This window comes from Cyanistes caeruleus, chromosome 4 (genome assembly GCF_971803275.1).
Source record: "Cyanistes caeruleus chromosome 4, bCyaCae1.hap1.1, whole genome shotgun sequence".
Classification (NCBI taxonomy): domain Eukaryota; kingdom Metazoa; phylum Chordata; class Aves; order Passeriformes; family Paridae; genus Cyanistes; species Cyanistes caeruleus.
Window position 1 is genome coordinate 39881279 of NC_141704.1, and position 23601 is coordinate 39904879.

The 23601-nt window shown below is 35.8% G+C and overlaps 1 protein-coding gene across 2 annotated transcripts in view; it reads left to right on the plus strand.

The window, feature by feature from the left end:
• Window positions 1-23293, plus strand: part of POC1B (POC1 centriolar protein B) — a 57561-nt gene extending 34268 nt beyond the window's left edge. For both annotated transcript variants that reach the window (XM_086887785.1, XM_023939258.2), the window contains 2 exons: window positions 19967-20149; window positions 21368-23293. In XM_086887785.1, the coding sequence (XP_086743911.1) occupies window positions 19967-20149; window positions 21368-21469 (285 nt within the window). In that variant the 3' untranslated portion in view covers window positions 21470-23293. The remainder of the gene's footprint in view (window positions 1-19966; window positions 20150-21367) is intronic.
• The last annotated feature ends 308 nt before the right edge of the window (window positions 23294-23601 follow it).

The following is a 23601-nucleotide window of genomic DNA, read 5'->3' on the forward strand; positions in this document are numbered from 1 at the left end:
ATCTAGAAGCATTTCTATAACCTTGTTACTTGGACTGTAGCCTTAAGGGCAGCTGTCCTGTTCAACACTGGTTAACCCTAACCCTGCCACTGTTCACACAAATTCAAGAATCATTTGCATGATTCCATTGCCAATAAAATCCTTCCTCTCTCATAGTGAATAACACTTTCTCCAGCTTTGCCAACCAGTCTGGTTCTCCCTGCTTTCTAATGTCAGCTCATCTTTTACTATCATTTTCCTGTCCCATGTCTGTCTGCTGCATTACCAGCTTCTGTCATTTGTGGAATTACCACCTGTTTCTTAATCAGGCCAGCCACCTAGACTCTTTGTGTCTTGTTTCTAGAGGGTTCTGGATCTCAGTGACTTGGACCTTTTTATCTTAAGCTTTCTCAGTTTTCCTAAAGTATGAAGACTGTCTAATAGAGACTTCCTGTGTTCTTCATAAGAAACAATGAGAAAAGGGCAGATGCAGCCTTTATTTCTATCACACCTTCAATGGCAGATTTCCTCTTGATACAGTTTGTCCTCAACTGAATTGATGCTGCTTTTGTGCATTGTTTGTATTTTTTTTTCTTAATCCTTTTCCAACTTGAGGTTGCCATCCTCTAGTCCTAGTCTAATTCATCATTCTACCTCATACATATTCCTGATTCCAGCCCCAATGGGTTGCTCTTTTTCTATTGGTTGTCAAAGACATTATCACTGTGCATTATTGTTTCCCTGCAAACATTCCAAGACCCATTTTAAATCTGTTCATGGCTTTTTGGTACTACTTCTACTGAAAGAATGCTGTTCAAATAACAAAAATTTTGGATCAGATTTTCAGGTTAATTTACACACGTCCTATCTATAGCTGCTTATTCTTTTAAGGCTCTGTCTTAAGGAGTTCGGCCCTTCTGATATGAGCAGAGAGAAAAATGCAGTCTGCATTTAGATATCTTTATGCATTCTTGTTCAATGCATTTATCACACATCTAACACATCAGGATCTTAAGGGTTATTAGCAAAACAGGCAGGTCCCTAGACCACTGGAAGTAGCTAATCAACATATTTACTTTAATGTTTATACTGAAGGAGACAGATACTTGAGATGCCAGTTGGAGAAAATGTGACTCTTTAAACACAGCCTTTCTCTCGGGTGAGTAACAGCACTGAAGCTTTTGTAGAATCTCTGGTGAGTTTCTTAAAGCCCCCTGAAATGTCTTCAGGAAGATTGTAAGTCTATGCAAAACCTTGTAATGTTTTGTTGAACAACTACCACAGTAAGTGGTCAAAAACTTCTGTAGGTCTCAGTCTAGTTCAGGTGAAGAGATAAGAAGTGCTCTTCTTATTGAGAATCTTTTCTTTAGCTGGAATTGTTGTCCTACTCCTTTAAGGGAAATCCACTATAACTGCCTCTAAGATGATTTATGACGGTGCAGAAAGGTATTTTCTTTTCCTTCCTTCTGTGAAGATTTGTTAATGAAAGGGATACAGTATAGGTTAAGAGGGATATCTGGAGTAATATCATCTGACCTTCCCCTTAAAGCAAAGCCAGCTTGCATCGGGTTCTTATAAGCCTTGTCCAGTTAATTTGTTAATAATGTGTAAAAATAGAGATTCCACCACCTTTCTGGGCAGCTTGCTCTAGTGTTTGGTTGATGAAAATATTTTTTCTCATAATATATATCTAGAATATCCTATGTCCCAACATGTCTGTTGCCTTAAATTCACAGTGGTCTTCTAATATATGTGTGTGTCTGTCTTCTTTCTATCTACCCATTAGATATCTGAGATGGCAGCAAGATCTTTTCTTCCAGAGAACAAACCTGGTTCTCTGCCTTTTCTTGGCATCACATATTCCAGCCCCTTTGTTATCTTGTTTGCTCTCAACCCTACTTGCTCCAGGATGTCAGTGTCTGTCTGGGAACAGGAAGCACAAAAGAGAACACACTACTCCAGTTAATTAGGGTATAGCAAAGTATCACCATCATCTATTCTTGACAACAATCTGCCTAGATTTTAGAGAAGATTTTAAAACAAGTAATTAAAAATATAACAGTCTTGTTTCTTTATTGTGAATTTAAAATACATGTTTAGGTATTTTCTTAGCAGTTCATTTATTTTGAGCTCTAGCTGTCTGAGAAAATACTAGTATTATCTCTTCCTCCTACTCCTCCTCCTCTTTTCAAGGAATTTTAATTTCTTGCTTCATCAAAACCAACAATCCATCACAGCTTCCACATTTAAATTGCCTGCTTTTGTGATTTTTGTTTTTTTAAAAAAAAATTTAGTTGTATTTTTTTTGCTTCAGAGGTTAAGCTAAGATATGCTGATATGAATGTTCTTACAGGGATTTTGCTAAAAACACTTATATTATTAAACTGCATGAATTGTAAACACCTTATCTTTTTAGTTTCTGCTCTAGCTTAGTACCAAGGCCAGTTTTGAACACGGTGAAAAATCTTTTCTCATCTAACGTTCACATTGATGCAACTTTTGTAAACTCAGTGGAGTGTGACCCTTGTGTCTGTGGAAAAATTTCTGTGTAATCTCCAGTATGGAGTTGCTTTCTTTTGGACTACAATTTAAAACCATTAAGAATTCCTGTGTATTATTATGGTTAGGAAATAGCTTTGGATTTGATGATTCATGTATTCAGTTCTCCTGTGTATTAGTGAAAGCACTGTAAAAATTAGCTGTGTATGCCTAACAAACTGGTACTTGTGTAATGAGTTGTAAAACTTGTCCTGAGTTTTTCAATGGTTAAGAGTCTTCATGTGTTACAGTTACTAGAAATTAGGTGTGTTCTGGCCTTTTGCACTCTGGAAATATTTACTGAATTTGGGTCAAATCTGGGGGCTGGGAGTGGTGTTTTTTTCTCCTTTCTATTTCATTGAAGACTCTGAAAGCGTTTCTGCCTCTCTCCCACCCCTTCTCTCTGTGTCAAGAAGCTTAACATTGCCTTTGTTTTCTGAACTATTGAAAAGGAAAAATTGGAAATTTTGTTTCTCTTTGGGAGTACTTCTTTCTGTTTCATCCTCCAATTTTAGTTTTAGTCATGAGGGAGGTTGGGTCTTTTTAATTCTGTAGAGCAATATGCTGGTAACCTCTGGTCCGTGATAAGCTGTTGTAAACAAGGGAAAGTTGATGGTGCCTCTGTAGTTTTTACTGACAGAAGCAGGAAATCACTGTAGAGGCTCTCTAATGTTTCATCCCCTGACCTTGCTCATGTAAACAGGATTTGGAGGAAGCAAAGCAATGTACTGTAATCTGGAAGTCAGAATGTCTGCCCTGGCTGGGAAATGTTTGCTGTTCTTTCTCTGCCAGTGCCATTTAACACTAAAAACAAGACATTCTTATTGTTCATTCACAGTACAACTTCTACAAAGTTAAGACTGGGTTAATTACTGAGTGAGGAAAGATAAGGATTGTTTCTGTTTGGAGCAAAAAGAGCGTACTAAGTTTTAAAATAGAAAGTATATCTGTACTGCATTTGTAGTAGGTGTCTTGAGGCAAAAAGTAGAAGTATCTGTACTCTCAATTTGTTCTGTACACATTGCTTTCTCAGTTTGTGTTTCAGGGTTTAGGTATCTTTTTATACGATTTTCTCTGCCTTTGTTTTGAATTTAAAAAAAAAGCCCCAAAAAAACCAACCAATCTCCCCAGTCAAAAAACACCCCATGTATTTGGAAAGACGGCAGTTATGAATGAAAATGAATGAAAAATTAGCACCTATTCTTCCATTTCTGCATATTTGAAGGTTTTGTCAACTATTCTTCCTCATGGAAATCAGCTTTGAAAAGATCTTGGAGTAATGTCTCTTCCTTGCATGGCTTAACATAACTACAGAATTCAGTAGGAGAGGATGACAATAGAAATTATATCTTAAAAACTAATTTTTAAAACACTTGATATTTTCCTTACCATGCAACTTCAATTTTTTTTCTGAATTGCATCCTTTCCTGGCTTCAGCCTTATGTGGAAATAAACGCCAACTGTCTTCAGTGAGGTTAAGGGGAGGGTAAAAGGAATAAAGGAAGTAATGGCAATTTTATACATCATCTCCTCTGGGGCCTAAGTCCAATTCAGAAGGGAACAGCTGGTAGAACAAAGCTCATATAGCACCTCATTGTGCTGAGTACTTACCTTTGCTGTTTTTTATAGATCATTTGAAAGCACAACAGCTTTCTGTAATTCTTGGATACCAACTTTCCTAAATATCCTCAGACAAAAACTCTGATCATTACATGATATATATACATTTTTCTCTACCAAAGGAAAGTTCCATCAGTATTCCCTTTGAAAGCAAGACTGAAGTCACTGCCCAACTTGTGTTCCATGTCTAAAACTCAGTTGCCAATTAGACTGAGCTCTGCACTGGAGAGTAATCCCAACAGGCTTTGATAAGAATTGACAGTTCCCTGCCTCTTCCATCACCTTACCTTCTTTGTTCCCAGACAGAGAAATAAAAAAGGCCACTCCCTGAATAGCTGTGAACTTTTTTCATTTACTGCCATTCTTCTGATTACCAGTAAATGCTTATTTGAATAGTCAACTGCCTGAACTCCCAATGACAAATAGAATTAAATTAGGAAATAGTGTGAAGAGATCCTCTGTATCCACAGTTTTGAAGTAAAGCTGTCTGCACCTTTTTCATAGATGAGCATACCAAAAAACTCAAACAGGCTCTGAATGGCTCATGCTAGGTCTTATACAAACACATAATAAATGCTGTAAATGGAAGAAGTCTGAATTGTTCAGTGCAGCAGAGAAAAAATAAGAATTGTGCTTTTGTGTCATTGCAAAGAAATCCCCCTCTCTGTCCAATCATGCTTTTAGACAGGCAATAATCTTGGCTCATAGTACAATTTAGGCAGACCTTTCTACTCTTTGCTTGCTAGGCAGGTACAGTGTGAGGGGCTGGTGCAAGAGGATAGGCTGCCTTCTCCCCAAAACTCTGTAGCTAAACGTGTTCAGCTGTGTTCAGGGAAGGACTGTCTCTCATTCCCCCCAAAGGCTACCCCTAATCCATCTGGAATAGCCATGAAGCAGTAGAGAACAGCTTTTTCTGCTGCCCAGCTAAGAGCCTTCTAAAGAAGATGGGATGTGTATGAACAAAATGACGTATCACAAGTGCCGAAAAAATGAAGGGTTTTGCATATTGAACAGTGAATCTCTAAACTTGAATTTTGAGCTTCTGTAGATGTCCAGGCATGTTTAAAAAGATTTGTGTATGTAATCTTAAAAGCAGTATGCTTTGATACCACTAGCATCAAATAAAGCTTAAGGATCAAATGCTTGAAGGTGAACCCAATGCATGTAATAAAAGAGGAGTATGATCCAAATGGTCCTTGTGTTTTGCGGTGATGCTATTTCACACAGCATGGAACTGATGGGTTACAAGGAGAGAACAGGAAGTATGTTGTGCCTCTACATAATTAAGTAATAATACATGTCCTGATGTTCCTTAATGGTCTTGATTATATTCTCTGAGTGAATTTGAGCTGGAGAGAAAGTCAGGTTTTTATTGGAGACTGAGTTCTGAATTTGGGCACTAGAGAGTGCAAGAATATAATATTTCCTATGCTATTTTTAGCCAGCTTTCCTGAGGAAATGTACTTTATGAGATTGTCCTGTTTATTTGTCTGTCACTGTTCTGTCTCCCTAGTAAGTTTATAATCAAATAATTGGTGGATTGTTTTTTTAATGATATTTGGAAAGAAGTGATTAGAATAAGGAAACATATTAGTGCTATCACTTAAAAAAAAGTCAGTGGATGTGAACTCATATTGGAGTAGGCATGGAGTGACTACTGGTGATGCACCCTGTAACAGTGTCTCAACACATATGGAGGGAGCTTGAGTTCCTATAGGACAGGAAGCCTAGGAGAGGGACCTAACAGGAAAAAAATGCACACATGCACACACACACAAATATTTTGGAAGATAACAGGCCTTTTAAAAGTGGTAAAATTTTACTTTGTGTAGGGTCTTACTCAGGGCAGCTGTGTTTCAGGAATGCTTTTCAAGTTGATCCATGTCTGTATATTGTTCCTTCAGCACATCAGCAGATTTCTGGGAACTAGAGGGATGGAAGTTCCAGGTATTATTTCTCTCTGTTTCCTGAGATACTGTACATGTATGCTCTGACCTTGTCTGCTCAAGCAGTGTTTTCCTCCACTTTGACTGGAAACCCAAGCTGTATTCACAGTTCTCACAGCTGATTCTGCGGCACGCAGAAAATGCCCGACAGCTATCAGCCCACACATCCAATAACAACTGGTTCCTTCCTCTTCCTGGGGAAGAGTAACATCCTCTGAAGAAGAAGTGTCCCCCGAGGAATGCAGGAACAGCAGCAAGCCTTTCACACAGGAAATTACTACTATAGCACTTGTAGAAAAGTGTTTCTGTCACTTGGATTGTCAGTCTGTAATGAGCTTCCTGCTGACCTAGATGATGATTTACTACTGATCTAAATGCCATTTGTGAGTCATTTAGCTTAATGGAAGTTAACGAAGTTATCATTCAGTGGCTCTGTTACCCTGTAAGCACCTGGTTTAACTTTTTTTTAATGCAGTAGTACAAATAAATTTTTCAACTTCTTAGTATTCACAGGTCTTTAATAATTCTGAGACTGCACCTTTTGTGGGACTAAGAAGCAAGGGAATACTTAGTTTAGCTCATAATGTGTGTCTCATAGAGAAGGCTGCAAGATTTTATTTTTGTTTATCTGAAGTTGCATAATAAAGCACGCTACAGATCAAGTATGTCAGAAAACAAGATTGTAAGGTTAAAATACTGCCCTTGAATTACCCTTTGTTCTTAGATACAACTGGAGTATAAGTTTAGCACAGCATGCTTGCAGCTGTATAGTAGAAACTTGACTATAAAATTAAATTTATTTATATATAAAACCCATATGTTATTCAAAATTGTTAAAGCAAGTTTGTTACAAAAGCAAACTCTTGAATGCTGCTTCAATATTTTCTTACTCTTTTCCTAAATTAAAGTGCTTAAACAAGTGCTAGCAAATTCTATTTATCAGTTAGATTAGAGTGATATCTAAACCCAGAGGATGCTTTCTGACTAAAAGCTTGTTTGAGTGTTTTCCAAATATATTAGTTGTTCCAATAAAGCACATCTCTCCTTGAAGCCATGCTGCATTACTGTTGAGTTTTCAGTAAGAGATGTAGTTACTTGCTTAATATGAGATAATGGAAACACTGAGTCACATCCAGAAATTACATAGGTTGCTTGAAACAACACTGAATAAATGAGACTTTCCAAATAAATTTCAGCAACTAAGGAAGAAAAATTTTCTTCAGCAGATAGGTGTTTGATGTAGAAAAACATCTTGGCTTGTGTCTTCCACCAAAACAGTGTGGGGGTTAGAAATTAGGTAGAACAATGCTAAAGGATGATTTCACAGTCATTTTAACTTAATGGCTGTTTTCATCTGGTTAATTCCATCCAAGTCGATTCCCTGATCTGTTCAGCTGTCCAAACACTAATATGTGCACAAAGGAAATAATGAGAAAAAAATATTTAGAGATGGAGTAGGTCAGAACTGGCTGTAACCTAAGTGAATGGAGTGATGTCTGTGGAGCCATGTATACAATGTGATTGTGCTGTAATACACACTGGTGCAACACATGCGTGCAACAGCTGAACATCGTTCTTAACTTGCAGTGGAAAAAAATAGGAGGAAAGGAGGTGGTAGTAATGGTTTCCTTTTGTTCAAGCAGTACGTATGTTGGATTCAGTTTTGGGTTTTTTTCAGCCTAAGAGGATTCAGATTTCTTCAGTCTGCATGGCTGTAACGTAAACAGGTAACAGAGACTGAATGGATGCAGCTCAATCCTTTTTGCTTGAATTTGAAACACTGGAAAGTAAAAGCTGAGTATATATGACACCAGAGGAGACCAAGTGAGAAACAAATCTATGGTTAGTGATTCTGGAGGAGGAACACAGGATTCTATTGTATTTTGCAATAAAAAGTATTTGGGGAAAAAAATGAGTAGGTCTGTGGGTGACACCATCAGTGGAGGTATGTGCTCTGAAAAGTGGTTTGGTTGGGTTTGGGCTTGTTCTTTTTTCCTCTCTATGCCCTGATATGGTACTCTGGTTGTAGCAGTTTGGGTTGGTTGAAGGAGGGAGGTGGAGAGGGGAGAGGCGCTGTCCTCTGGCATCTTCTAACTGCATGGATATTTCCTGTACACCAAGGTGTGAGTTCCTGTGCGTGTTAGATCCTGAAGTGAAGGCATCGCAATGCAACTCAGTTAAATACTGCAGCATTTTTATTGTAAAGGAAGACTCCCTACTTGCAACAGAGATTGAAAAGAATTACTTTAATCTTAAACTATTCTTGGATTAACCAGTATCAAGTGTTCCTCCCTGAAAAGGTTACTCTTCCAAGATGTTTTCTCCTTCCTTACATCTCTTGGGAAAGGAATTCAGTGTCCATACTTCCAATTTTTGCTAGTGTAATGAAATAGTACAATACTGTTTGCTTAGCAGTTTCAGTTAGTTGCATGTAAGATACTGTAATTCTTCAGTAACCTTATCATAAAGGTTTATAATTTTGTCCAGTTATGTGTCATTGTGGATTTTTTCAACACCTCTGCTTTCTGTAGTGTATTACTCTGTAGTGTATTCTTCTCTGATGTCTTGTGTGTGTACATAAAGTTCATTTTGACATTTGAACACAGTCAGAATGCCAAGTGACCCTGACTGTTTTAGTAGTTTGCAGGATGCCTTTTCTGTCACCTGTAAACTTGATTTTGCAGATCGCTGGTATATTTTGTACGGGATTAAAACAAGAGTGGATTTCAATGGAGTCACTGAAAGCAGTATAATTCTGCAATGTCTTTCTGATTTAACTGTTTCTGAAGAAATACTAGCCAGATAATTGAGTTCATGATGCCTTACAACCTAAAATGCATTAATAAAATTGTAGCATGTATATTATGGATATAAAAAGAAGAATGATTTTATGAATAACAGTTTGACTAAATATTTTATTAGAGAGGTCTTCAGTTTGAAAGACCATTTCTTTTTTGTCCCCTCAAACTATACTGACGTTAGGCCTTAAATGTTTGCTCTATATGTCCTAAGTCAACTTTCTAGTTGATTTTTTGGCATTTTCCTGACACAGTTCTCATGCTGACTCTGACCTGTGACCACACAATTATTTTGTTTATCCTTTGTGATTACTGATGTAATTTCAGCTTCCCCACTCCCCTGGTATTTTCTCCATTTTTGCAGGATATATTAAAAATCAGAATCATTATGTGACTTCTGAAATTATTTCAAAACCAGTAGTCTTTTTTTGCTGTGGTTGGAATAGAAAGTATTTTGCCAGAAATACAATTACAACATTTATTATCTTCTGAAATGGAAGATAAAAATATCTCATTAAGCACACAAAAAATGTGCATAAAGTTTTAACATCTCTAGCTAATAAGTATGCTGTTGCTGGGGCTTCTTTTGTTTCTGATATTTTTAAAGTACAAATAATCGTTGAGATATTAAAATTCTTTTTCAACCACTCCAAAGTTAACATTTCTTGGCTATTTGTATGTAATTCTCATATTTCTCAGTTTCTGCTGTTTCTGAATTTGATTCCTATCACAGTAAATTGTAAAACTCAAGTGACTTAAGTACAAAGTTGTTCTGGTGCTACCAAAGCAATTTTTTTGCTATCCCACCTCTGAATGAAGCAGGACTGAGTATTATTTTTACCTGGACAAATGGGACAGCTTATCTAAACCTTCTGTATATTTACTAATACTGAGCACTGAAATAGCTCAGGATAGACTTTGCTACTTTCTCCAGGTATTTTGTGAAATCTAATAAAAGCACATAAACTTGACTTTTCAATCAAAATTTTGAAGCTTCATTTTATACTGTGGGAGTTTTTTGTGACACTATTGTTGAAGTGTTTGATGTCCTTCTGAAACCTTCATGAACCACTTACTGGTGTTACACTTCATTCACAAAAGCCTTGGTAAAGCACTGAGGAACTGCATTTCTTCTGTTACATAGTAAAATATATTTTTCATGGCTATAGTACGAAGATTTCAGTTCCAAGCTATGAAATATTGGACTTTTTTTTTTTTTTTTTCTTCTTTTTTTTTCTTTTTGCAGATAGTAGTATGTCTCTTTGGCAAAGTGTTCAAGCAGTTGTGCTGGCCCAGTTGGATTTAACTTTGGACTCTACTATGCTGGATTGATAACTTAATTTCAAATGCTTTTAACTCTTTGATATTTTTCTGTAAGTAATTTGTATTAAAGGAGATTTGATACTTGCTTCTAGGGAGTAAACAAGCTCATTGGTATTGTTGATAGCCACCTGGTCAAGCGGTATAACCACCTGTGGTTACTGCTGCTCTAAAAGGAAATCAAAGCTGCCAGATAGCAGCTAAGAAGAGATTTCTCTGTGAAATCTTTGTATGGGCACCCTGCCCCCATAGCATCTAAAAGGAGGCAATTTAGGTTAGTCTGTGCAACAACGTTTTGTTACGACACAAGTTGTATCGATATGGGGTAGCAAAATAAGAAAATTTGTACCATAGCTCAGACACTTACTCTGTCAAAAGCCATTGATACAGATGCAGCTGTGCTGGCAGAAAGGAGCTTCTTTTAGCTTTGCATGTAATTTTGAGAGTAAATTGTGTGTAGATATGCACATAAGTCATGTAGGGGCTGGCAAACAGCTCCTGTGTGCTCCTGCAGCAGGGGCCCTGCTGCAGTGCCAGTGCATGGAGGGAAGCTTTGCAGCGAGGCAGCTCTGCCCTCCTCCAGCTCCTGCTCCTCAGGAGCACCAGATGCCAGGTCTGGGCAGGCTGGAGCCCAGGGGCTGCAGCCCTTCTCACCTCTCTGCAGGGCTGAGGAGAACATTATGCACAGCCTTCAGTTCTTGTTCTGGCAGAGCCTATCACTTCAGGATTTTGTCCTCAGTAATTTTTTATTCATTCTTATTCAGAGGTGGGGTTTAAGACAGAATTGTATTCCTTTAGTTCTTCTCATTTACATACAGTAAGTTGTTCAAGATTAGTTTTGTCTCAACAGGTTAAGTATGAAAGCCTTATCTAGGAGAAATCAATTGCACGTGGTAAAGTATATTCTTTCATTTTATCTTTTTCCTCAGGAGTAAACATGCTTTCAAGAACAAGAAATTCCTCTAGGTTTGTTGATCAATCTCGTTTCATTGTAAATTCATGTTGAATATGGATATACTAGGTGACTTTGAATGAGAAGTGCTGTCCTTTATATATAATTTAAGACTACAACAAACTCACTGTTACCAGGTACTTTTTCTTTATTAAGTTCAGTTAGACTTTTTTAGCTAGGTATTGGTTTAAAGGCTTTCAGTTTTTTTAGGTAGTGGGAAGAGGGCAGAAAGGAGTCATGAGCAGGCAAGCCAGAAGAATGTCTGTCATTTCTCTGATTAGATATGTTCGTGGTGATGATGCTGTACTCTCCTTCACACTCTGTGGGTAACCCTGCCCGTTCCTCCCACGTACTTGATGCCCTCTGTGAACCCCTACAACCTGTTATTTGAAGTACAGGGCATTTGCCCATATTCTAAGAAAGTCCTAGAGCTTTTATACTTCTGTTTTTATTCATTAATGTTTGTAATATCAAAAATAGCAGAATGTTCTATTTGTGGAGGTAGAAAGGAGGGCCTTGTCCTCATATGGGTGTTAATTTTTTGTCATTACTTCATTCTAGTAACTGTTTCATTATGTTTCCAGTTTCTGTTACAAGTATTCCTCCTGCCCTCCTTTAGCTTTTCTCTGCCCTGGAATGGATAGGAAGTTCAAGCAGAGTCTGTAATATAATTTTTATTAGGACACTATGTAGGTGAAAAGAAGCCATTATGGAAACTTTTTTTATTTTAAATTTCAGCTATAAGATGTCCCCTTGCATACACACACAAACAGTCCAAAGCAATTTGCCTAAATTAAACTTGGCTACTTTATTTTGTAATTGTAAATAGTAGGAAATGCTTTCCACAGTGTCATGTTATTTCTCCTTAGCTTTGCAAAGCTTCTTGCTGAAGCTGAAGATATATTGGAGGTAATTGATTACCCTTTTTTCCCTTTCTTTTACAGAGTACATTTTTATATTTTAGTGCCTGTGGTGCATGGTTTTTTATAACTTGTGAAAGTATTTGAATGTAGTCTTCCTGAACTGTTATTTTAGAATTGACTTCCTGACAGGGGATTCTCACCTTCAGAAATTGAACCTTCGATGATTTCTGCCTGGTTTGTTTTGTATGTTCATGAAATGCTTTTGAGTTTTTTATTTGGTTGTTTTGTTGGGGGCTTTTTGTTTGTTTAGTTGTTGTTTTGTGGAGGGTTTTTTTTTGTTTGGTTTTTAATTATCCATTTCTAACTTTTCACCAGTATTGCTTGTTTTCTGGAGGGAAATTCTTTATTTTTTCTAAAATTTTAAAGTGATAGAGACTTTGTGCAGGCTACTATTAACGTTAGAAATCAACATCAATGAGCAAATTAGAAAGAAAAAAGCCACCTGGTTTACGTTAAGTTTATTACTGATGATCTGAGAGTTTAGAAAGTAGTATTTCAGGAATATTATTTATTTCTGTCTGGATGCACTCAAATATTTGTGGACTTCTAAAATGTTTTCATTAGGGAAATAGAAATAACTATATTTCTTGGAGAAAACAAGGCTTATTCTATCTTCTTCAGTGCTTTCTTGACATGGATGGAATGCAGAGAAAATATTTTTGTTCTGTACTAGATTCTGTATATGAGGAATCATAAAATACTGAGTGCATTGGATGTACTCTGTTTTACAGTGTTTCTGCAAAGCAGAAGTAGCACTCTGGGAAAAAGATGACATAAGAAAACCATGTAGTCAGTTTCTCATTATGTATGTGAAAGGATGCCTGTAAAACGTGGTATAATTTCTTTGCATAGAACTTTCAGGGTATCTTGGGATATGCCTATGGACAGGAGAGTTTATTATATCATGCCATCACAGGAATACTAATTTCAATATAGCTGTCATCCTGATAGAAATAAATAAATCTGATTTATCAGACCATAGCTGTAAGTGCATCAGGATTTCAGTTAATTTTGTACAGATAATAAAATAAAAAACCCTCACCAAAGTAAGCTACTAGTTTTCATTGTTTTGTACTGGCCTGGCCTCTATAAACTCAGTTAGCTTCAGGCTGAATTTCCAATTTTCAAGACTTAAAGTGTTATGTTCTTCCATTGTAGGTGAAAATGCCTGTTTTGCTAAAGAATACAGACTGATAGTTTGGCCTGTTTTATTGGCTGTGAGTTTGTAACCTGCTCATGATCAGGCTCTGAAGGATGCTACCTTCTCTGAAGGAAGCTGAAGGATGTGCTACCTTCAGTGGTCCTTCAAGGAGTTTCCATATCAGACTGGTTATGATGCACTTCTGTTAAGTGCTTTAAATTTTTTATTTCAGCTTGGGCATTTTTTAAAAAGCTGGAGAAGACTCTGATGTGTAAGACTACATGAAAGACTTTGATTGAAGTGTGAAAGCCTGTTATGAGTTCTGAAAGCTGACTGCTCAAGCTAGAAATGCTTAGTAGAACTTTGCTCTGGATGCGCCACATAGTTTATCTGTATTTTACTGCTTGAATGCAAACCTTCATTGAAGTTTGCAAATAAAGAATTCCAGAGCTACCTCATCAGATAACATGGGGCAGAAAGCCACAGTTGGTACGTGGCAAGTTGTTGCTGTGCTGATTCATGTCGTGTAAGAGGAGAGGAAACGAGGAGTGCTGTCATCAGCTGAAACTATAGGGAAGTTTTCTTCAGTAGGAGCCGATAAAACAAATTGTGATTTAATGTACTCAGTGTTAGACTAATAGATCAGAGAGCTGTTTTATGTGGATCACTCATTGAATGAAAAAAAATAATTTCAAAGCAGTAGAAGTGATCTGTGAGTAATTATGTCCTACAAAAAAACCCAACCCCCCAAAAAAACACACAGAAAGAAAACAACTCTTGAATGGTTAAATTTAGCATTTCCATGGTGAACCATTTTTATATGAGGGTAGGTTCACAAGAGGAGGAAAAAAGCAGTGATAATGATTGTACTGTTACTCCTGAGAAATTCCCATGATTTGAAATAAGCAAAAGACATGGGAATTCAATATCTGGTAAGGTGGGACACTACTGTGTTATGCTTTTGCTCTTAGTCTGTTTGAGCTTAATGCCCTACTTATGACTAATTATTTGTAGTTGTTTTAATCACACTGTCAGAAATATTTTACTATTAGTAGCAAATGTACCATGTGTTCAAAATTTAAAGGTTTATTTTTAAAAAGCAGATCATGCCAATTTTTGTGATTCATTAGGAAGCTTACCAATGTCACTTTTTTTATAAGCCCATCTTAATGATCAGATCTCTAAGATATGCTTTTAGAAACTGTGGTCTGTAGTTTCCTGCTTTGAAGCTCGTAGAAGATTGAAGCCTGTTGATAGCAAATTGAGTGACATAGGCTTCTATTTTTCCTTTTTTTCTTTCATTTTTCCTTGAGGGGATTTTTTTTTTATTTCTATAAATAAAACTTCTCAGGCATCCTTATATATGGATACATTTTACTCAGATTCTGTTCTTAACAGTCATGAAGCAAAGGGAGACTGGGAATGCAGTGTTTGTGTCTGTGTTCTGTGTGAATGTTTCATGGGAAAACATTTGGGAACAGGCAGAGGTGATAAGGTTATGTTTAAGGATTTTTCACAAATTGATCATGCACCACCCACAGAGTTTTGGCTATTTTGCTTTACAGAAAACAAAGATGAACAATTATGGTTTGCTGTTTCTGACATCATTTTATAAGCTAAATTTAATTTTCTGCTGAACATCCGCTGGTAATGTCATGGTAATAACTTCCTATTGATTAATTAAATCTGTTCCTTCTCCTCCTTATTTGTAACTTGCATGAAGTTGCCCAAATGTGGGTTTATGTTTTTACTAATGGGCTGTGAGTGGAAAGACTGTACACATTTTAATTTTCTTCTTTGCTTTGCTCAGAAGTAACAATTTAAAATTGATTGCCTTATTAAAATTTATTCTTTCAAAATAAGCTATAGCTCTGATGACTCTCAGAATAGTTTGTTTTGTTTTTAGTTTTTTTTAATTATGAGACATTTTTACGACACTTCTGGTGACATATAGAATTGGTAGCATTTCAAGTGCTTTAGAAAGGGGCTGATTTGAAGGAAAGACAACATTTAATTCTTGAAGCATTTCATGAGAAACAGACTGAGTAGAAAGACTTTCTTTAAAAAAGAACTTTATTTAAAATAAAATGTAATGCTGAAAGTGTTGCACATGAGCTGGCTGGTATCCAAAAAGAGACTAGTGTCACTCCTTTACAGCAAGGTTTTGGCATTTGAGTGTTGTGTTAGATTTCAGCAGTTTTGGACCCTTTGCTGAGCTGGAGGAGATTTTAAAGTTAGATATTAGGAAAGGTTAAAATATAAAGCATAAAGTCTTATAGTTATAGCTACATACTTGATCTCTGACAGTGTTTAAAAAATCTCTACAAATTTCCAGAATATTATAAAAATAACCACTTTGGACATAAGTTATACAAGTTGAAAATTTGAAGTCTTATTTCATTGCTCTTATGGATTTTTGAAAGTTCAATTATTTGCTTATCTGTGTTTGAGTTTTGACAAACATCAAGATCTTTGCCTTACTTCTATAAATGCTTTCATGTTGTACTGTGCTCATAAGTCTTTGAATACGTAACAGAAAAATCTCAATTTGCTGCTTAACCCACTAAATTACAAGAAGACTTTTCCACTACTCTGAACTTGCAATGCTGGTGGCAGTTTACTGAGATACAAAATATTCTTTCATGGCCTATTTGTCTGATATATTGGACTTCAGATCAATTTTATTGTAGGAAAAAAGAGACTTTTAGTAGCTTAGCATTTGCTCTTTTTACTGAATTGACACCTTTCCTCCTTGGGTTGAAAGAATCTCTTTAGGCTGGGTTTAAGAGCAAAATTTATCATCACTTTGTAGTGAAATTTCTAGTTAATCTTCAGTGTGAAGTGCAGTTTCTTTTTTGAAAAGAAATAGAAACACCAACCTCAGAGTAGAACTGTTCCTAGAATTTAGCAATGTCTAATAACCTCAGATTGTTTTCTTCTCCTGCTCCATTCATTTAAATTAATTTAAAATCATCATAAATCACAGACAGCAATTATTGAATGTCATTGAATGTTAAATCTATTTTTTATTAATTTTGAGTACTCAAGGATTAATAGATTATCCTTGGGACACTGAACTTGCAAAGCAGAATGCCTGTAAGCCAAGTCAGAGAGTATCAGAGTTTACAGTTACACCTGTTCTGTCTTGTGGCAATTAGTTGCTTTTACCATTCAGAGGCAAGAAAATGAATGTACTTCCCATAACATTAGTACAAGTAGCTTTGTGAACATTAGACAAACAATACTAAGTTTATTTACAGTGAGCTTATTGTTACTGGCATCTGGGAAGACCTGGGTCTTACTCACACCTTCTTATTTCCTTCAGAGTTAAGGACTGTGAGGTCACAGAGCTGTGTTAACCTGAGGTGAGAAGTTCTGGCAAATGGTTTCCTGGAGCTTTCAGGAACTGAATTACTACTGAGAACCCTACTCTTCCTTAGGTTTGATTAAAATCAGCAACAGATGCTATAATTTTCAGAGAACACATACAGGTGTCTACAAAATACAATTTAATAAGATTTACAAGTTGTCCCTGCACTGAGTGTTTTTCACTGATGCTTTTAACTTCCTTTATCAACTGTATGTTTCTTAAGGCATGTGATAGTTGGTCAGGATATACTGCTGCCATGCAGAATATATAATGCATGGTTCCTGCCTGGTTTTCCTGCAGTGTGTTCCATCTACCTCCAATTTTTCCTAAAATTTATTGCAACTTAATCGGTGAGTTCTTTGTCTCTCTGTCAAATTTAGTTAATCGTGGTTGAGGCTTGGAATCTTCTGGGCAAAGAGTCAAAATTTACAGACAAAAGTAAGGTTTCTGTAGGCTCCCTATCTTCCTGTTTTTCTAGAAATATCACTGAGAAGTCTATTCTAACAGACTCTTCCATTGTAGTTAAATACAAGAGCATTCTTCATAGAGTAAGATAGGAATTCTTTAATGCATGGCAATATTTTGTCTTTAACATTTGAATGCCAAATTGAACTTAATCTTCCCCATGTTAATTAGCATTCGAGACTATATTCATCTTGTGATTCAGTAAACACGCCAAAGCCTTCCATTAATACTGTTTCCCAAGAACCTCAAGATATATCTTCATATTTTGGAAATAACACAGTGAATATGAGTTCTTCTAGGACTGCATTAGCAGTATCTCATATCATAAAATCTTTGTAAGATATGGACAGTCTTAAGATGCAACGGTCCTATATATCATGTTCATCTAAAAGTACATGGGGAGACACTGAGAGCCAAAATATTCCAAGATACTTGAAATGCTTTCTTTTGAAGACTTCTAAAACTTTAAAGCAAGGAGCGAAAGCAAAGTAAAATTAACTGAGAAATTAATTTTCTGCCCATCTTGTCCAAAAACCAAGCCATTTGTATTCTATTTCATTTTGTGCTAACAAGTTACTCTTTTTACACTATACAGCTCTTTGGAGTAATTTGAGGTTGACGTAACAATTTTTTTCATGTTGAGAAGAAAATTAAATTAATGGTATTGTAGAGAGGAATGCAATTAAACCATCTAGTTAGGAGTGGGAAAGTTCTGGGTTCATGTCCTTTCTCTTTTGGAATTTTTATGTATTTTATTCCCTTTTGTATATAAAATATAAAGTCTCTTACAGGGACAGAACTTACCTGCTCCTGGCTGAGCATTCTAACCACTGAACTAAAGCTTTCTGTTGACCAGTGATATATTTAAGCAGCATGGCTGGAGAGGGTGCCCTTTCTTCCACAGTTTTGTGCATTTTAAAAGGCGACATCCTGGCCAACAAAACATTGCTCTATGATTCACGAGTTGAAGTAGATGTGACCTGAGAATGCCAGTTCTCTTAGTCCATTGCAAATGTTATAACCATTGTGTCTTTCTGTAGAACAGCCTTAGTGTTTGAAATCTCTAGTTTGATGTCTAGCACAGTTTTATTTTTGCCACACCCTGGTATCAATATGCATCACTGATAGACTTCAGTATTAGTTGCATTAGCCATTTATTATTTGACATGCTAGGTTCATTTGCTTAAGTCAGTCACCAAGGCCAGCAAGGAGGGTGGAAAGGAAACTGGAAGTACCTTTCTGTGAATTTATCTGTTTCTTTGTTCATAAATCAATGAAAATGATGTCAGTGAATACCATGGTACTATCAGACCTTGAGATGGATTTCCTCTGGTTTCATAGCATTGTCAGTTAAGGTCTGAATTCCATGCCTGGGGATCTGCCCTGTCTCTACTACTGCCGTGCTCTGCACTTCATGGCTTCTTGCCTGGGGACTTGAGACCTGTCCTTGCAGAATGTAACTGCACAATGGAGCTTTTTACCCAGAGAGGGCTGTAAGACTTTCTTCTTTGCTCTCTTACCTCACCACAGTCTCTGCTTTCTGCCTTTTCCCACTACGTAGGACTGTGCAGGATGGTGCTCAAGACACAGGAATGTTATTGTGGATAATGCAGCAGTATAAGTTCACAATAATGTTGATATGATTTAGTATTACTTAAATTTCAAATAGTTACATTATCATAGTAGCAGTATTTAATCCATCAGTCTCCGATCCTATGTGATTCAAAGGTAGGGTCAGCTATGTGTAAATCATTCTTGACAGGAACTCATCAACATGCCTAGATAATCTTGTAAAAGTCTGCCAATAATTCTGCCTAGCAATTTACATCTACAAGATTATTTTAGAGACTTAGGGGATTTTTTTTTTTAATGTTTGACAGAGATTTAAATACTCTCTCCTTTGAAAATCTCTTTAGCCTTACAACATAAATATATTTTGGGCACATTGTAAATGCTGTGTATATAAAATACATCAGGTGAGACTAAAATTTTCCCTTTGCATAGCTAATGGATGTTTTCATGGGCTGTCAATAAATTCCAGAGAAATAGTTTAATTGTAGCCATTTAAAAGGTCTGTTTTGTAAATGTAGATATATCAAATGTAATTAGAAATAGTAAAACTTAACTACCACGATTTATTTTAGTCTAAAGGTAAACTAAAATTGTTTGAAGATATAAGAAGTTTTCAAAGAAATCTCAGTAAGTCATTAATTAATCAGGCAAAGTTTTTGTGAAGGACTTTCTAATGAATTAGTGATGATTTAACCTTTCATGACTCAAAAATATCATGAAAAAGCACGAGGCACAGACAAAACCAAATTGGTGGGGAAGATCATCCTCTCTCACTTAACCTGAAGCAATGTTTATACATCAAAGTTATTTCTCTCAACGTTGCATTGTGTGGATCTTTTCTGTGGTTTCATTCTCCCATTTTCTGAAGGAATCAATTTTTCAGAAAGTACCATCACTGAACAAATAACTAGAAACTACTTTACTAATACTAAGTGAATTTCTTTGTCAACTAGAAATATATTTTTGAAGAAAACATCCCTCATTAATTGTATTTATTCAAGCTTTAATTCAAACCCTCGTGGGTACAGCACATAGCTCTTCAATATTATGTACCTGAAACACGTACCTAAAGACTGCTAAGATTTTCCTTGTTGTCTCATCCATCACAACTGGAATTCTCTCATAGGTCAGAACAAATTGAAGTGTTATGAGTTGGACCTGGTACAAAAAGCAAATCTGAGGGTCCTTGTGTGTATGCATATATGTGGAGTTTGGTTTTTTTTAATTAAAAGCCTGATTTTTAATTAAAAGTTTAATTAAAATCCTGTCTTTCTTATGGTATGGTTCCACTTAAATAAAGACAAAGGCAGCTGAATCTTCAAATTATGTTTTTGTATTGAAGGATATTGGCAACAGTGAAGAACTGCTGAGTCCCTCTCCTTCTACCTCGTCAAGAAGTTCAAAAAAGAAAGCAGAGAATGAGAGCAGGTCAGATGTGCATAGTGTGGGACTGCACAGAAGCATCTCCTCCTCCTTGGACAGTGCTTTGGACAATATTGTGGGGCAGCTGAATATGTTAACTCTAGTAAGTATGCAGTAACAGGTGACACTTGCAGTGCAAAATGACAGTGCTGTCAAAGGGCAGCAATTCCCTGGAGTCATGTTCATAAATCAGAACATTAAAGACTATGGAGTTATTTTGAATAGCTCTATAGCCAAGTGACTGTTTTGCTGTTTTCCTTTCAGAAAATATTGATTGCATTTATTGTGTTTGCTAAAATGAAAGCTTCCTGATGCATAATCATAAAGATTGGTGCTGTATTTTTAAGTCTGGGTAAAAAGAGAATCACTGTATTTCAGTAGTGATATCTAGGGTAGTTTTGTCAGAAGCCAGTTGTTTAGCAGACATTCCAGCTGGAGCAATCATGCACTAGCAGGGGATGAACAAAGTAAATTGCCAATGTTAAATCAATTAAATAACCAATAAATCCCTTTCCAAACTTAGTGTGTGAGGTGTTGGCTTAGGTAGGAATCCAAGCAGTGTAGTAAGCCCTAGTGCCAATGAAACTGCTCAGTCTCAGTTACTCTGAGTCACTGGTTTGCAAATGCTCAATACATCTTTTTAATCCAGATTTAGCTTATGTTTTAAGATACTTCTTTGTAGTCTGTAATATATTGGCATTATATCACTTCAAAATGGAGCAGCTGAGGTTTTTTTTTTTTCTGTGTTCTTTTGCAATATGAATGTTAAGTAGGAAGAAATAGGTTTTGGGAGTCAAGTCATGCATTGAAAATTACTTGTTTAGTAAGTTGGATGGAAAAGAAAGTGCCAACCTGGGTCCAAAACCCTACTTTTTCTGATGAAGATAATCTTCTAGAAAATTAATACCTTTTAATAGTATATTTTTTTTTTCTCACTTCCTTTTCTTGGGGATTCCTTAAAAGTTTCTTTTAGGTTTTTGGAATACATAATTTGAGGTCACAGTAATGGCTGTTTTTCTATTGAAATATGGATGCAACTTTCACGTAGTATTTCAGAGTACTTTACATTATGCATGTATGTATTTCCCTTTCTCAGTGAATATGTTTTGTGAAAACAAAAACCTTTAGACAATCTCCATGGAGACGAAGGCATAATTTTTAAATTCAGTTGTAAATAGTGGAATAACTAAGGACATGTCGTTTTATAGTATTTTTTTCCTGTTGAGTTCAGATTACTTTTCCTATGTTACTGTGTTGCACACTTCTGTAATACTGTGTGAGTAATATAAACCAAATTGAAATTATTCTCTTCTTCATGCAGACTATTTCAGTCCTGGAACAACGTCTTGCTTTTACTGAAGATAAATTGAAAGAATTCATAAGAAATCAACAAAAAATGTTACTTAAAGGAAAACAGAAGTAATAAAATATGAAAATGAACTATGTTGATGAATATGTTACAAAAAATCACAAGGAACATTTCTTCACTGGATTTTGCTATAAGCAGAAACATCAAATCAAAGTAATGAAAATGGAAGTAATTTAAAAAACTGTTTCAAACATTGATAGCAAGCAGATATTCTGGTTATCTATTCAATGAAGTGTAGCCCAATCAAAACTAGTATTTTCTAAATAATTTCCATTGTACATCCCAGGACTCTTATTTCAGTCTAATCAGATCTTTGAATATAACTAAGCCATTAGTTACATATTTTTAGATTAATAGAAGTTATCATGTAGGTTACCACTGTGCAGATTTTTAAACTCAGGCAGGGATTGTGAAAATAATGTTCTTTGTGCTAAGACAACATTATTTAAACACCTAAGTTAAATAAGATATAATACAAAAAATGTCAGAGATGTTCTTTGTCTCTTACATATTCTCAAGTGTTTTACCAAAAAGTAGTGAGTTATTCTATATCTTGTAAACATTTTAATCATGATTGCAAGATGATGTAGTGTGAAAACTTTGTTACAAATACAAAAATTAAGTCGCTTAAACTTTGAAGCTATAATTGCATCTATGTGAATTCAGCTGCAAAACTGATGCATTTGAACACTTCTGCTTATCACATCCCCATCAACATTCACTTCTCATATTTACAAAAACAAAAATCAGCTTTATACTTCTGAAGAATATATTTGAACCAAACACAAAATTATACAAAATCTAGACCATAAATACAAAAGGTTCTTATCTTAGGAGAATGTCCACATGTGCTCAAGCTTTGCATGCTATGAATGTACCCCATCAGGTAATGCATTGTGAATGCAGACATAAGGCAGGAAAAACTTCGCAGTGTATGATGATTTGGGTTTTATTTTTTTATTTTTAATAAAAATGCATTTCTTAGATGATTGTAGGTCTTATTTTTTAATGGAAAATATTTATTTTCTTTATGTCTGTCTGTTATTTTTTTACATGGCAATTGCAGAGCACCGGTTGTAAATTCACAGTCAAAACTAGGTAATCGTCTGTTTCTGTAACTTAACTCGTGTGTTGAAAAGTAGGACACCTGAACTGGGGGAGCATTTTAATCCAATTCTGCAACTGACTGTATATAGATAAAGCCCATTTCCCAGGCTGAACCTCATTAACAGCAACTTTAGTTTGACTTTACTACACAAGCTTACTGTGCAAATATGACTGCAGTTAGAGCCATAGAAATGTGCAGTCAATTTTTCATGTATAATTTATTTTCTCTCTCAGCAACCACCTTCAGATAGCCAGACATCCCCTCACTTCCTTGGTTAACTCTGATTTTTTTACCAATAAGTACTCTGTATTTGCAGCTCAGTCTTGAGCACTACCGGTTATGGCAAAGAAGCATAAAATTTTTGGATGCAACTGTTTCTGGACAGCATCTTAACCACAGATTCTTTGTCAAAGAATGGTCTTACATTGTTATTCCAGCCTGACCTTTGATTACACAATTGTTTATAATACTATGTAACACAAAGTTACATAAATGCTGTCTTTTAGATCAAATGTACTTCACTTCATGAATTTGCAAATACTCATGTGGTCTTTGCCTTTTCTTGTCTCCATTAGAAGACACTTTTGTATCTTCTATGTAGCTATTAAAATTTTTCCTTATTTCTTGTTTTCTCTTGGTGGACTATATACATATATATGTCTTAATTGTGCAGATTTTTTAAAAAAGTTTTTTCAGGATTGTTTATCAATAAGATTTAGATATTTCTTTTACTTCCATATTTTTTTAATAAAATCTCTGCTGGAATTTTCCCTTCTGCATTCGCTCCTATTACTAATCCCTCTTCCTTTTCAGTACCTATTATCTGGAGCATTTAATTCAGTTTATTCCTCCATTGTTTGTGAATCTGATGAACCAACATAAAATTCCCAAATTAAGACATGTTATTGTTATTCCATTGGGTGATCTGTTGATACTGAAACTCAACATGATGACACTTGGGAGGATGTCTGGTCATGGTTGGTTAAAAACAGGATGGCTGTATTTTCGTCAAGCTGTGATGGCTTTCCTAAAAGACAGCCACAACCATCTAACATGATGTTTCTTTTCAAAAAGCATT